Source organism: Peromyscus leucopus, chromosome 19 (genome assembly GCF_004664715.2).
Source record: "Peromyscus leucopus breed LL Stock chromosome 19, UCI_PerLeu_2.1, whole genome shotgun sequence".
Classification (NCBI taxonomy): domain Eukaryota; kingdom Metazoa; phylum Chordata; class Mammalia; order Rodentia; family Cricetidae; genus Peromyscus; species Peromyscus leucopus.
The window spans coordinates 31,996,269-32,008,409 of record NC_051079.1 but is presented as its reverse complement, the minus strand read 5'-3'; the positions used below and the strand labels follow the sequence as shown (position 1 = coordinate 32,008,409).

The window sequence follows — 12,141 nt, the reverse complement described above, 5'->3', positions numbered from 1 at the left end:
AAGTCACTGGTCTAGGGATATACCTGGCTTTGAACGCCCTCAAATTAAGCTATAAGTTTACCATTGATCGGGGAGTTCCATGTAGCTCATATTTGCAGTAAAAAACACAGAGTACTTAATGATTAAATCCCAAGTTGTTCCAGTATCTGTGCTCACAGCGTGCGAGTCACGAAGTTGAACACAGTTTGTAGGTATTCACCTAGTTTCTCAGAAAACCACTGCCATCTCTCCCCAAAATAAAACAAGCAAAACTAGGTGACTCCAACTGAGTAGATGCTGTGCTTCCTGTCCCATCCTTACCAGCTGCAGACTAGAAACAAGGTTCCAAAAATAGTCAAGGGACACCTGCCTATGCTATGAAATGACACAATGTAAAAAAATAAAAGCGAATTTTAATTAGAAATAATTTTTTTCTCACCACAAATGCAAAGTAAATTTGGACATTGGAAAGCATAGCGACTGTTCTTTGTGGGACTCTGTTTTCAGGTGTAAAATGAAGGAACGCAGCATACTTCCTGATCAAATGGCAGGGAGATTACAATATACATCCTCTGAAAATATTGGTACATCATATCCAAATGTTACCAAATTGGTAAAATAAAATCATACTTTAAAATAAAAATACATCACCTCTCAGGGGAGAACAAATGTCTCCTTGAAAAACAAAACCAGGGGCCACAGAGGTAGCTCAGCAGGTGAGTTCTAGTCCCTGAACCCACCGTTAGAGGCGCTCTGGGATCCAATGTCCTCTTCCAGCCTCTGGGCAGAAGAAAGTGACAGCAAAGCTATCAGGAGACGTCCAGCTACTTTCGATCTGAAAAGTCCTTGTCTGTTTTCTAGGATCGAGAAAAACTCATCCGTAGGAGAAAGCACAGAAGAAGCTCGAAGCCAATCAAGGTAAGGAGGAAACTTTTATGGAGCATTTGCCACAAAGAGCAGGACGGGGAGTCCTGCTAAGGAACCTTCTTGCAAAGATGTGATAAATCAGATGCTCTTGAACTGCCACAAACCATGAGCACTACTTGTTTTTTTTTTTCTCCTTTATTTTATTTTGAGTACTACTTGTTTAAAAAAAAAAAATCTCTTGACGTTTCTCAGTCTGAAAATGGCTGTGCTGTTGTGTCCTAACCTGAAAGGCTATGACTTCCTCTAATAGGAAAGCCAGTTGGTTTAGTGTTAGTAGGTCTTTCTGACAAGTGGGTGGGTTATATTCAAAGAACGTGTAAGAGACATACATGATCGATATCTTCCATTGAATCATATTAGTTTCTGATATCTGTCCTATAACTGATTAATGAGTTTATTAAATGATTAAATTATCATCATTTGGGAAGTGTTATTGATAATGACATTCAGTCCACCATTATTTTTATAGTCCCTTAAAAGTGCACCACATCTCATTGTTTTGATTTCTGTGTTTGCTTTTTACCATGTATGTCACTTGGTTTCGATGTGGGATTGGAGGACTAGAGTTACAACCCCATGACCTCCTTTACAAGGAAGCCCTTAATTTTCAAAGCCCCTTAGGCCAAACTAAAGATGTGTCGACTCATCATGACATAGAAGGTACTGTGAACATATTATGATGACTGTAGAAGACAGCCAAATGTTCATACATTTCTTTTGAGTATGTCAGAAGTGGGGAAAAAAAAAAAAACACAGAGAAGAGATGGATCGGCATTGTGTTCCTACCTAGTGTTTGTATTTCACCAAAGAACCATTAGAGACCCTGTGATCTCCTTGCTCATCTGTATCTGACATTTTTCACCAGTTTGGGTCATACTATTAGTAAGTTTATACTTTCTCTCCACTTAGAGGCCTGTTTTGGATCCATTCATTGGCTATGATGAAGACTCCATGGATTCAGAAACATCATCCATGGCCTCCTTTAGAACGGACCGGACACCTGCCACTCCCGATGATGACTTAGATGAAGTAAGCTTTTTCTTTCTTCTGGTCCTGTATAACATTGTCATGAAATCTTCCCTCTACGGAGAAGGAAAAACACATAGTGATCTTGTAACAGTGACCAACCTTGAGATCACGATCCACTTTCATAACTCTGGGAAGTAAGCATCACATATGCCATGGAATCTCTCTAGAGACCTCTCAAACCTTCGGTGTAGTTCTATAATTTTATTACTCATCTCAAAATAAAAGTGACTTCCCAAAAATCTTCATCTGTGGAAAGTGTGAAAGGCAGAGCAAGCCCAAGAGGCTTCTAGATTCAGTCTAAAGCAGTGTTAAAGTAAACTTTGTCTTCTGTGGTCCACCTTCATCAGAATGATCCAGGGGCTTCAGCTACACTGAACATAGCTACTAAGTCAGGTTAGGGGAGTGAAACCTGTCAGTCCACACTGTTTTTTATAAGCAGGGTTTCATGTAATGCTAGCTGCCCCAAGCCCTTTAAACAGCTAAAGGTAAGCATAAACTTCTGATCCTCTTGCCTCTACCTGCCAAGTTCTAAATCCTCCACATATACATAATATATAACTCCCCCCCTCTCTCTCTCTCTCTCTCTCTCTCTCTCTCTATATATATATATATATATATATATATATATATATATATATATATATATATGATGCTGGGGAGTGAATCAGTGCTTTGTGCATGCTAGACAAGCATTTTAACAACTAAATTCCATCCCCAGTTCCTCATTCCACATTTTTTTACCAAATTCTCTGGTGATGATTGAATTATGCTCCCAATTTAAGTTCTGAGACTGAGCTTTATGATTTATTAGGGATGAATTATAACCACAAACTAATGATTTATTTAATGTATCTGAATGCGTGGGAAGAAATAAGAGTAAAGCTTTAAGTATCTGCCTGAAATTTAGATCCAAACTTTGGGTATGACTTCTAAAATTGGGTATTATTTGAGGCCAAATGGGAAGTAATCATTAATGTAAAAATAAATAATTGTTTCTTCCATTAAAACAATGTCTTACATGTTTTTCCAGCATCTACATTGAACATATTCTAATTCACATTCTTACTGACAATTCAGAATTAAAAATAAAATAAAATAAATTATAACTTCTTTACAAGAGTGGGCAAATGTCACTTTTCACACAGAACACAGGACAGGAACACAACATAATTACTTTTGGACTTTTTGCATTTCAAACCCCCAGAGTCTAGCTGCTGAAGAATCTGAGCTACGATTTCGACAATTAACAAAAGAATATCAAGCCCTCCAAAGAGCATATGCCCTCCTGCAGGAGCAGACTGGAGGCATCATAGACGCTGAAAGAGAAGCCAAGGTGAGTCTGGACATGCATGAGGGCCTGGAATTAGCTTGCAGAACTTGCATTCCAAATCACCAAGGACATTAAGATGTTAGCAGCACAGCTTTCTCTGTGCCCTTTCATCATCTGAGGCTTTTGAACTGTTTTCTATTTAATTCTAACAAACTGCAGATCTAAACATATAAGAACCAGTACAGATCAATGCTTTTGTTCCTTTAAAGATAGTTGGGTGTGTGTTTCTTATTTTCACTCCTTGAAAACTTACATTTTCTAGCTCATACTAGATTTTGATGATCCATTTTTTAAGTTCCTTGCTTAAAAATAGTAATTACTTTATTTTTCAAAAGTAATGATTAAGCCACATTCTAGTGCAGAACATTGCATTTACAACTCACTAAGAATTTCACAGATAATGTTTGAATGAACCTTTGTGTCAGATCCCTAAGGTAGATGTTTTTATAAGAGAATTTAAGACCCAGAAAGATCTATGGACTTGCCCAAGGTCACACAGCTAGTATGTGGTAAAGCTTGGATTACTGCTCAAATACTGACTCTAATTTCTTTCTAGAACATCATAATTGTTACTTATAAGCCTTTCTCCAAAAGAAGGAAGGACAGAGGAGAGAAAGAAAGAAGGGAAGGGAGGGAGGGAGAAAGGAAGGAAGGAAGGAAGGAAGGAAGGAAATTATTGGTGAAATTATTAAGGCCACTCCACGTAATTAAAAAGAAGGTTTATTTTGTGGGGTAACTTACAAGTGAAGGGATAGGTAACAAGGTATGGGAAAGGTATAGCCCAGTCCCACGGTGTTCTCTGGAGAACTCTGCTCGGTCTACCTTCAGCGTCCTGGGTCCAGGAACCAAGAGAGCCAGCGCATCCGAGATCTCGGGTCTTCAGAGTCCTCCCTTGGCCCCGCCATGTAGGCGTGACCGTTACCGAAGTTGGAATGGCTACCCACTACAGGAAATTATTTATTCATTCATTCAGTCGAAACTAAATTACTTACCTGGCATCCTGATTCGGGGACCTCAACCCAGCCCTTAAGCTGCAGAGTCAGAACCACCTAAAGAGCCTGCCTTATGGACTTTGGCAAGGGACAAGAAGGAGCATGTCTCTGTCGTGCTGGTGCCCCACTTTTCTCTTTGAAGGGACCACAACATGCTGGGAGGGGCCACAGCAACTACCTGTAGTCATTTAGAAGGTAGACAGGTACTACAAGTCTCACACACACACACACACACACACACACACACACACACACACACACACACACGGGGGTAAATGTTAAAGAGTAAACTTTGATTTGAACAGACAGGCAAGCCATCTTCAGAAAGATGTTCTCTTATGCTCATGTATTTTCCTCAATACTATTTTATTTGAGGTTTTTCACTGTCAGTATTTGCTAACCCTTCATACTGCATAGGATACTATATAATATGTGTGTGTGTGTGTGTATATATATATATATATATATATATATATATATATATATATATAATGAATGGTAAAATTAAATGTTTTTAATTTAGATTTAGGTATCAGAGCACAAAGTTGGCTCTGAAAGAAACAATGAAACTTAAAGAGGCAAATAAAACTTATTTCCCCCTCAGAAAGGGCGTTCCTTTAAATAGAGAGAGCAGCGGTGAGTTGCCATCAAGGGTTTGGCAAACAGCAATGTCACCTCAGGTCAGAGGTGAAATCTAGGTGGAGTCTGCAGTGTGACAGTCCTTTAAATGGCTGGCTAGAGAGCGTGACTGTTGGTGTGATAACAAATGAGACCACGGGAAGTTTATTCAAGACTCTAGATCCTCTCCGATCCTGAAGGCAACTTCAACTACTTTTGTTCTTGAAGACCCTTCCCCTACACAAATGACTTTGCTGAGCACTAGGAATGGCCATGGCCATGTTACTCACTGAACTCTGGGATTTTGCTCTCACCAGGCACAAGAGCAGCTCCAAGCAGAGGTGCAGAGATACAAGGCCAAAATCGAAGATCTGGAGGCGACACTAGCTCAGAAAGGGCAGGTAGGTGCCTGGTTGCTAGCTTTTCTGCAGATGCAGCTGGTTCAGGCTGACTCTCCTCTGTCTGGCTCACCCCCGTGCATGGGCCACACCCTGGGACATGGCTTGGCTCACCACAGTGACCTTTCTCAGACTGTGTCAGAATGTAATCTATTGCTGCCCCTGGTGTTATTCTCCCAGAGTGCAAATCCAGCCACAGCGGTGAGTGAAGTTGGGCAAGAGAGAGGCCCGCCGAGCGAGGAAGGGGTACTCAGTGGGACAAGGCCTAGGAGCTGTCACACACTGCTAGGGCAGTGCTCTCCCCACCCCTCCCCACCAGCTGCATTCTTTGCCTCTGTGCTCCATATATGGTTCTGCATTTTAATGTTTTCCATCCATATGTATCGAGCCTGTGTGCATTCTGACCTGTTTCACTTTTTTGCCTGTGTGGTCACTTCTGAGTCCCCAGAAGGCTGGTCCTGGATTATTCAGACTGGAAAAGATAGAGCTAGTAAGTGACAATGAACAAGGGTTAATTTGTCCTGGCGACTTCGGCCCCCAGAATCCTTGAAAAAGTAGCTGGCGAGGGTGGGTGTCATTTACCGGAACCAGTTAACTCTTGTGCAGGCAAACTGGGTGGAAAGAGCATGGCTCTGGCCGACTGGTTTGAGGACACATACTCTCTTTCGTGGCACTCTGAAATGCTGACTGCGCGATATTCTTTGTCAAACAGGATTCACACTGGGTAGAAGATAAACAACTTTTCATTAGGAGAAACCAGGAGCTTTTAGAAAAGGTATGTTGGGCGCACCACCCTAGTGGGGCAGAGGAGGAAATGATGATCCAGGAGCAGCAGGGGGTGCTCTCAGGAGTGGCACAGGGGACCAGGGAAGGGGAGGCTTTCCCACCACCGCTCTGTCCTCTGCTGCGTGCTCAGCTGCATCCCATCACCGCCATCACCATCAGCTAAGTGGCACCCGTGCATGGCTGCAGACCTGTGAGGACGTGATCCCTGTGCCCCCGCCGATTTGTTAACCATATGTATGTGCTGTAGATACGCTATGTGTGTGTATATATATATATGTGCGTGCACACACACGCACATGAGCATCTCCTGTGTGGTTGTTCACCTGCCCTCCCCCTAAAAAAGGCAATCTCACCGCACATGTTGTTTTGTGTAAGAAAGTGACAGAATATATCTGTGCTCCGACTGTCACAGACTATATTCTCACTTTTAGACCTATTTGCTAAGCTTGGCTGTTTCTTTTACTTTTTAAAGGAAGGGATTGGTTTGTTTTTTAAAAGCATCCAAAACAACAACAACAACAACAACAACAAAAAACACCATGTCCAGGAAACTGGTCAACAAGCTAAAATATGCTTCTAACCAATAGATATAATTAACCACAGGCTTTTGATCTGAGGCAACTTAACATCATAGAACATTTCAAGGTTAAAGGTTCAAGGTTCCTTCAGTGCATTCTTTCTACAGTCGAATGAAAGATTTAAAATATAATAATCTTGTACTTGACAGAAACAGAATTTAAAGCTTTTGAATATACAAAAATTTTCTGTTGGTCAATTCCAAATTATGTAGAAATTATTTTAGCATTATTCTCCCCCCAGTCTTTTCTATCATTGATAACTGGTGCAAATTGACCACTATTCCATGTCAAAGTGGGAGGGAAAAGCTGTCCTCTTACCTCTAGTTTGGCAAGGATAGTGCATCCTGTCTTTCTCCAGATTTAGCAGGACTGAAGTATGAAGGTGGCTGGTACCCAAAATTCAGACCTTAAGGCTTCTATAAAGAAATGCAGTTAGGTGAGCATGGTAGCACAAGCAGCTACTCAAGCACCTGAGGCAGGAGGATCAGAACTTGAAGGTCTCCTAAGACTATACCATGAGTTCAAAGCTAGCCTGGGTAACTTAGTGAGATTGTTTTGGAAGAAAAAAAAATGAAAAAGAGGATTCAGTTGTAGAGCACTTGCCTGGCATGCCTAAAGCTCTGTGTTCAATCTCTGTTAGAAAACAAATAAAAAGTTAAACAGAAACACAGGAGAGACAAGAGAAAAAGTCAGCCCTATCAATGAATTAAAATCTGTAAACAACTGTTCTAATTGTATCAGTAGCCACCAGATCCAGTGATCTCCCCCAATACCCCACCACAGATCCAGTGATAAGATTCTAAGAAGGATAATCTCCTCTATAACCTGAGCCAATTCATAAAAATAAAACCTGAAATTTCATTAGACTACAGATGTTTATGATGAGGTGCTGGAGAGATGGCTCAGCAGTTAAGAGCACTGGCTGTTCTTCCAGAGGACCAGAGTTCAATTCTAGCATCTACAGCAAGTGGCTAACAGTGCTTGCAACTCCAGTTCCAATGGATACAACACCCTCTTCTGGCCTCCTGGGGTACTCACAGCCATATTTGTGCGCATACACACACACACACACACACACACACACACACACACACACACATACACACACACAGACAGAGAGACAGATGGAGGGAGGGAGAGATGGAGAGAGAGAAAAAGAGAGAGACACACAGAGAGAGACAGAAAGACAGAGAGAGGTTGACAAGATGAATGGCGAAAAACAAAAAAACCCTTTTTGATCATATTAATAAATGTCACATGTCACATTTTTATGTCTCATCATTGCTCTGCTGCTCTTGTTCTACTAATCTCAGAGATGTCCCATGCTGTGTTGTTATAATCTTTTACCATGCAATTGATTCCAGGATGTTTTCTGATTTCCTTTAGTCTCCTGATTTTTTTTTTTTTTTTTTGTCAAAGGGAAATATTTGAGCTATGTCTTCTAAATCAAAAACAGAAACACACAAACACAGAAAACAGAAAGCTAAATATTTTATTTTCAGTTATATATTTTGGAAAATAAGATCCAACTCTACAATTAAAGCCCCTGTGTTTGTGTTCTACATTTAAACTTTTAAACTGTCGTGTGTATAATGATTCCTTCATAGATAATGACAAAGAAAGCAGTACACGAAGACTATCAGTTTCCTGAAAATCCACAGGGGTCTTAGATATGATTCCTGCCTGAGGGGAAGGCACATTGGTGCACATCTGACTTAACTCCTTGTCTCATGCTTCATCAGGTCGTACAGGATGCCTTTGAGAAAGTCATACAGGACAATAGTGTGGTGCTGTGTAACTATAGTCCCGACAGAAACACTAAGGCAGAAAGATCACTGGAGGCCAGGAGTTTGAAGCCAGCCTGATCCACATAGAGAGACCCTGTCTTAGAAAACCAACCAGTCAGTAGCAAATAAGAAACAACAGCAAACAGGCCCACAGGACAACAGAGAAAGAGGTGCCATTTCTGAGTCATTGGACTAGCAGAGGTTCATATGGAATTCAGAGCTTAGCATTCAGGGAAGAGAATGATTTCCTCTGTAATAAAAAAAGATAGAGGAGTGTTTCCCAGGTAGATGAGGACAGAGAAAGCTCCTGGAATCACAGGGTTGATTGGGGTTAGTAGGTGTGTTTGTGTGTGTGTGTGGTGTGTGTGTGTGTGTGTGTGTGTGTGTGTGCATGTTCACATATGCCTGTGCAGAGATGACACTGATAACATTTAATACTGAATGATCAAGTGGTGAGCAGCTTTCTAAGGTTTGGAATTCCATATTATGGAGTTTCACATCACTCTATTCAGCAATTGACATTTTGTATGTATGAGCAGTTTCAAGCAATTACTATGTATTTCACAATTCCTACAAATGTATACAGCAAATCTTATCACCATACAGAAGGTTGTTTGAGGTGATGGGCACGACTTGATTAGATTGTAGCTATAAACTTCTCCAATTGTAAGCTGTAAATTAATGGTCATATTATTCCTGTGACAACTGGTATCTTTAGAGATAAACGTGTCAATTGCCATCATAAACATCCTTAAATCTGTTCCCAGCACACTGTGTCTGACCTGTATGGGATATATGTCTCAAATTCACTGTCTACAGAAGCTCGAGCCCTCATGCTCAGAGAAAGGTTCTTCTTGACATTTGTCTTTGTACCTCCCCAAATTAACTGAAAGATGGCTACAAGGAAAGCCAAGCCTACCTTAAGCACATTTCCTTGGGGATTGTTGTCATGGTCCAGAGCACACCCTACCCACTGAGTGGATGAAGGCTCTCCATGCTTGCTTTGCTGTGCTCACCTAACTCCAGGGTTTACTTTACCAGATAGAGAAACAGGAAGCAGAGAATCACCGTCTACAGCAGGAACTCCAAGACGCCAGAGACCAGAACGAGCTGCTGGAGTTTCGCAACCTAGAACTAGAAGTAAGAAAATGCTGATGCTAATGATGTCAGGATCGTGACATGCGCAGAAGCGTGTTAGGGCCCGGGGCCTGAATTAGGCATTCAGGGTCATCTTCTCAATGGAACCTCAGAGTTAGCTCAGGAATTTCTAGCTGTGACAACTGAGACTAAATACCTTAAAAATGTTGCCCACATCATGTGACTGGTCATGATTAATCAAGAGGAAGCCTGGAACTGTCCTGACAGGGACTGTGCTCTCCCAACAGCTGGGTGACTGACTGGTTTTAGGAAATACCTAGATTAATCAGGCCAATCTTGGGGTGATTGTTTTGGAGGATTTGTTTTTTTTAAATAAAACACGTATCATGCCACACTTTCATTGTATTCTACAAAATCTGACTGAGGCTCTAGGGGATGAGAAGTTCCTATTTAAATTTTCTGTTATTTTCTTAGTGATATTTGTCTTGAGTTTATTTCAGATTAGGTCTGGAGGTAAAGTTAGTAATCAGTGTGCTCCAGGGGAGAAGGGCGAATGATCCCTGCAACCTACATGTCTTGCTCATGAAGAATGAGAGGACCCAATGTACAGAGACTATTTGCCACCATAACCCTTCAGAGCCAGCCCACCCTAGGATATCTGAAGGGAATAAAATATTCATACTGTTTAAATTGCGTCTCCACTTTCCACATTTCCCTGAACAAGAATCTTCAAGGATGGATGACACCGTCCATAAATTTTCTCCCATATTTTCAGCTGACAGACTGCTTAATTCTTTACTACTCATTTAAGCATGTACATCTTGAGGTTTTTGTTTTTTCTTTTGTTTTTTCTTTTTTTCTTTTTCTTTTTTTTTTTTTTTGGCCAAATGACACATTGATAAACTGCTGAAACAGTATAAAGAGACAACTGGGTTAGTGTTTAATCAGTTAACTGCTTCTTTTCTCCTCTTATGTTTTTTTCAAGGAGAGAGAGAGGAGATCCCCTCCATTTAATCTACAAATTCACCCCTTCTCAGATGGTGTGAGTGCTCTGCAGATCTACTGCATGAAGGAAGGTGTCAAGGTAGGCAGACATTGGATCATCTGTGTGTGTGTGTATGTGTGTGTGTGTGCGTGTGCGTGTGCGTGTGCGTGTGCGTGTGCGTGTGCGTGTGCGTGTGCGTGTGCGTGTGTGTGTGTGTGTGTGTGTGTGTGTGTGTGTGTGCAGATGTTAGGAAAACGGGGGACTGGAAAAGGAATGGCTGCTTATGGCCACTCCATATACCTGTCCCTAGATAGCAAGACAGAAATAGTCACACATCTGTTGGAAGGTCAATAGGACATAAAATAAATAATTATTGGACAGAGGTATAAAAAGTAAAGGCAAAAAAGAAAGGCGGGTCATTTAGATCAGAGTAACATAAAGAATGCTGTAAGATCAAACGTGCGTTAAAATAAATGGTACTAATTACCTCAGGAAAACATAAATAAACTATGTGCTTCAAGAAATGTATTTCAAGATGGCCATATAGAACGCATCATCTGAGTCCCTTTATTGTGGCTTCCTAGATGCTACAGAATTCATTGTCATGGGATTTTTGAGTGAGATGAGACTTCTGAAGTCATCCAGCTTCTTGTTGCTTTTGATGGATTTAATTGAAGGAGGATTTTAGCCCTTTAGGAGGGGCTTAGGCTTTATAACACGGTGCTTACTAGATCAAATGTGACTCTTCCTTTAGCGCTTAGTGGAGCGCATTTTACATATTAAGGTTGAGATGATGTGGTTCTGTTCCCCACAAAATAGATTGCCCAGCAGTCCTCCTGAGGACTTACCCCTTGAGGTACAGCTGGGGTGCCTCCTGCTGTTTCTGGTGGGTCCCGTTACCTTCTGCATGGCTCCTCCTGCTTCCACTCTGAGCTAGCTGCTGCCCAGTGTATCTGCTTTCGGCGCCCTTCTCTCTGCCACGTCTGTATCTGACTCGAACACGTCTCCTTGATTTTACAGGATGTCAACATCCCTGACCTCATAAAGCAGCTTGATATCCTGGGTGATAACGGGGTAAGTGGTGCCCGGATGACGCGTGACAAAGGTGTGGACTGGCCTGAACAGAGTTGAGAAATACTAGGCAGTGGGCCAAGTATATTAGACACCAGCAAGTCAGACAGCATATCTCCCTAAGTGTGTACCTCCCCACAGAGAATTGCACATGCCGAAGCAGCCACAGGCATGACGGGAAGGTAGCTGCAGAAAGGAGGCGTGGTAGAGGGCTTTTCATAGGAAGGGTTCAGGTTGGAATGCAGATCGCATCTGCAGTGATTAAAGCTAATTACCGTCTGACTGCTGCTCACAGGCATCCAGCGTAAAATTAATCAGCCAGGCGGTCGGAAAGACTGCTCAATACTAGAGTCATTGGCAGCCCTATAAAATGAAGCAGGAGGCTGCGTTCTTTCTTTCCTTTTAACAGCTCCCTCTGAGCAGGGCCAAGGACTATTAATTCGGGGCAGCACCACTCATAGCAGCATAAGGGGAATGGCAGCACCTAGTCTATGGAGCAATGTACAAGGAAAATGGCGCCATGTTCCCCTTGAAAAGGAGAACCAGTGAAATCTCGTCAGAAC

General features: G+C 41.7%; 1 protein-coding gene across 4 annotated transcripts in view; it reads left to right on the top strand.

Moving 5' to 3' along the window:
* Jakmip2 (janus kinase and microtubule interacting protein 2) overlaps positions 1-12,141 on the top strand; it is a 155,782-nt gene that overhangs the window by 110,631 nt on the left and 33,010 nt on the right. For 3 of the 4 annotated variants that reach the window (XR_005089502.1, XM_037197131.1, XM_028881734.2), the window contains exons 8-15: positions 841-897; positions 1,816-1,935; positions 3,140-3,268; positions 5,193-5,276; positions 5,986-6,048; positions 9,466-9,564; positions 10,508-10,606; positions 11,528-11,581. Coding sequence is in view for 3 of the 4 variants with exons in the window: in XM_037197131.1 (XP_037053026.1) it covers positions 841-897; positions 1,816-1,935; positions 3,140-3,268; positions 5,193-5,276; positions 5,986-6,048; positions 9,466-9,564; positions 10,508-10,606; positions 11,528-11,581 (705 nt within the window). In the remaining variant the exon portion in view is untranslated. The remainder of the gene's footprint in view (positions 1-840; positions 898-1,815; positions 1,936-3,139; positions 3,269-5,192; positions 5,277-5,985; positions 6,049-9,465; positions 9,565-10,507; positions 10,607-11,527; positions 11,582-12,141) is intronic. The other variant, XM_028881736.2, reaches the window with a different exon arrangement.